This window comes from Primulina huaijiensis, unplaced genomic scaffold, assembly GCF_012295235.1.
Source record: "Primulina huaijiensis isolate GDHJ02 unplaced genomic scaffold, ASM1229523v2 C13140362, whole genome shotgun sequence".
Taxonomy (NCBI): Eukaryota; Viridiplantae; Streptophyta; class Magnoliopsida; order Lamiales; family Gesneriaceae; genus Primulina; species Primulina huaijiensis.
In genome coordinates this window covers 1-657 of record NW_027341912.1, presented here as the reverse complement: position 1 = coordinate 657, position 657 = coordinate 1, and the positions used below count along the sequence as shown (strand labels likewise).

The 657-nt window shown below is 50.4% G+C and overlaps 1 protein-coding gene across 1 annotated transcript; it reads right to left on the bottom strand.

Moving 5' to 3' along the window:
* Positions 1–6: 6 nt before the first annotated feature.
* Positions 7–654, bottom strand: LOC140965417 (protein ABSCISIC ACID-INSENSITIVE 5-like; the record flags this gene model as incomplete). The annotated part of the gene is made up of 1 exon (XM_073425500.1): positions 7–654. A coding segment is annotated over exon 1 (648 nt), but the record flags the coding sequence as incomplete, so codon positions are not given.
* Positions 655–657: the final 3 nt, after the last annotated feature.

Below are 657 nucleotides of genomic sequence, written 5' to 3'. Positions count from 1 at the left end.
TCTATTCTTGATCATCCTTCGTTGCCGCCTTTCCACCACCCTTTCAACCGGCCCATCTACGATCCTCTTCCGTCCCCCCCTTGCCGCATCCATTCCATACTGATTACAACTATCAATTTGATTCGTGCACAATCCATCCGATGACACTGGACTTACTGGAGATCCAATCCCTATACCTGCCTGCACCTGCCCGTATCCTGCTCCACAGCCATTCCCCATTCTACCTCCATAATCACCGGCACTTGGCTGCTGTGTGTACCCGCTGCTGCCCCTTTTCGTCCCACTAGAATAACTAGACACCTCTCCAACGCCACTCTGCGGAAGCGGCTGATAAGTTCCGATCACAGGCCTAGCAACAAAATTGGGACCCATTTCTGGATGGTCGCTGTTTTGGTACATTTCATACGAAGGTGGCTGCTGACATGGTGTGGAGAGGCGATTTTGTTCTTGTACAATTCCAGCCCGAACCAAGAAATCTTCCAGCGTCATTTCTCCTAATGTATGTTGCCTTTGAGCAGGAGTCGGATTATGAGCATGGCTTTGACCATCTCCACTCGTGTGAATTTCGGACCATACTTCGTCCACCGTTTTACGACACAGAGGCTCCGGGATACTAAGAGAACCTTGTCTTGGTAAGCTAGATTGCTTGGCCATGCC